This window comes from Fukomys damarensis, unplaced genomic scaffold (genome assembly GCF_012274545.1).
Source record: "Fukomys damarensis isolate Sample0158 unplaced genomic scaffold, DMR_v1.0_HiC HiC_scaffold_19, whole genome shotgun sequence".
Lineage (NCBI taxonomy): Eukaryota > Metazoa > Chordata > Mammalia > Rodentia > Bathyergidae > Fukomys > Fukomys damarensis.
The window spans coordinates 10,254,896-10,255,781 of record NW_022900931.1 but is presented as its reverse complement, the minus strand read 5'-3'; the positions used below and the strand labels follow the sequence as shown (position 1 = coordinate 10,255,781).

General features: G+C 47.6%; 1 protein-coding gene and 1 long non-coding RNA gene across 3 annotated transcripts in view; one reads left to right on the top strand and one right to left on the bottom strand.

The window, feature by feature from the left end:
• LOC117286953 overlaps nucleotides 1-340 on the top strand; it is a 1,073-nt gene extending 733 nt beyond the window's left edge. The window contains exon 2 of the long non-coding RNA XR_004518134.1: nucleotides 137-340. This is a non-coding gene — a long non-coding RNA (uncharacterized LOC117286953). The remainder of the gene's footprint in view (nucleotides 1-136) is intronic.
• Nucleotides 1-880, bottom strand: part of Cacng2 (calcium voltage-gated channel auxiliary subunit gamma 2) — a 106,562-nt gene extending 105,682 nt beyond the window's left edge. The window contains exons 1-2 of one of the 2 annotated variants that reach the window (XM_033766258.1): nucleotides 477-880; nucleotides 42-187 (exon numbers count right to left, since the gene is read on the bottom strand). In XM_033766258.1, the coding sequence (XP_033622149.1) occupies nucleotides 42-183 (142 nt within the window). In that variant the 5' untranslated portion in view covers nucleotides 184-187; nucleotides 477-880. Of the gene's footprint in view, nucleotides 1-41; nucleotides 272-476 lie in introns of those variants that run through there. The other variant, XM_010613796.2, reaches the window with a different exon arrangement.
• Between the last annotated feature and the right edge of the window lie 6 nt (nucleotides 881-886).

The following is an 886-nucleotide window of genomic DNA, read 5'->3' as shown; positions in this document are numbered from 1 at the left end:
GGAGGGGAGGGGCCGGGTGGAGGGGGTGGGAAATCAAATACCTTCAAGGCAGCACGTTCTCCATAATCCAGAGTGGGTCATAACTTCCTCATTCTTTTTGCTGGTTTCGTTCTCACTGACACTTTTCGTCTTGCAGACCCCTCTGGAGTAGAGCCAGTAGTCCGTTCCCACAGCTATGGTCATCAGGCTGAAGGCAGCGAAAGCACCAACGGTGGTTAAAAGCATTTGAACACCTCGATCAAACAGCCCCATAATTCTTCATTATATAAACACCCAACCGACTTCTGGTTCTCGGAAGGGTGTGTGTTTGAGGGTGTGAATACTAAAGCCAAAAAAAAAATTATAATTCCACTACTAATATAATGGATATGTGTGTGAATAGAGGATATGGAGAGATATTTTTTTAAAAAAGGAAGGTAAGAAAGCTCACGGAAAAGAGTGTAAATTATAAAGATCACACGGGAAGAGAAGCTTGCCTTTTGGGATCAGAAACTGCTCCGGTTGCAGTGAGTTTAAAAAAAGGGGGGAGGGGGGAAATAAAAAGACACCTCCACCCCCCAAGTGAGATGCTTTAATCTCTTTTCCTAAAATTCTGGTCTCCAGTTTCCATATGTGATCGCTAATTTGGAGATGGCTTCCACAGTGAACCAGGGAACCGCCGAATTCTCAGCACCATCTCTCATGGTCGGGACCTAGACAGTTAGCGATTGAAAGAGCCGAAATGCACCCTTCCGTCTTCGTTCTGGGCTCTGCGGCCTGCGCCATGAAAATCCTTGGTTTCGCCAGTTCTCTTCCTTGTGGGGGTGGGTCTCGGACGCTTTCGTTTCAGACCAGACTTTCCAGTATTCTGTAAGCCCTCGGTCTCAGCGGCGCGGCTGCGGGGGTC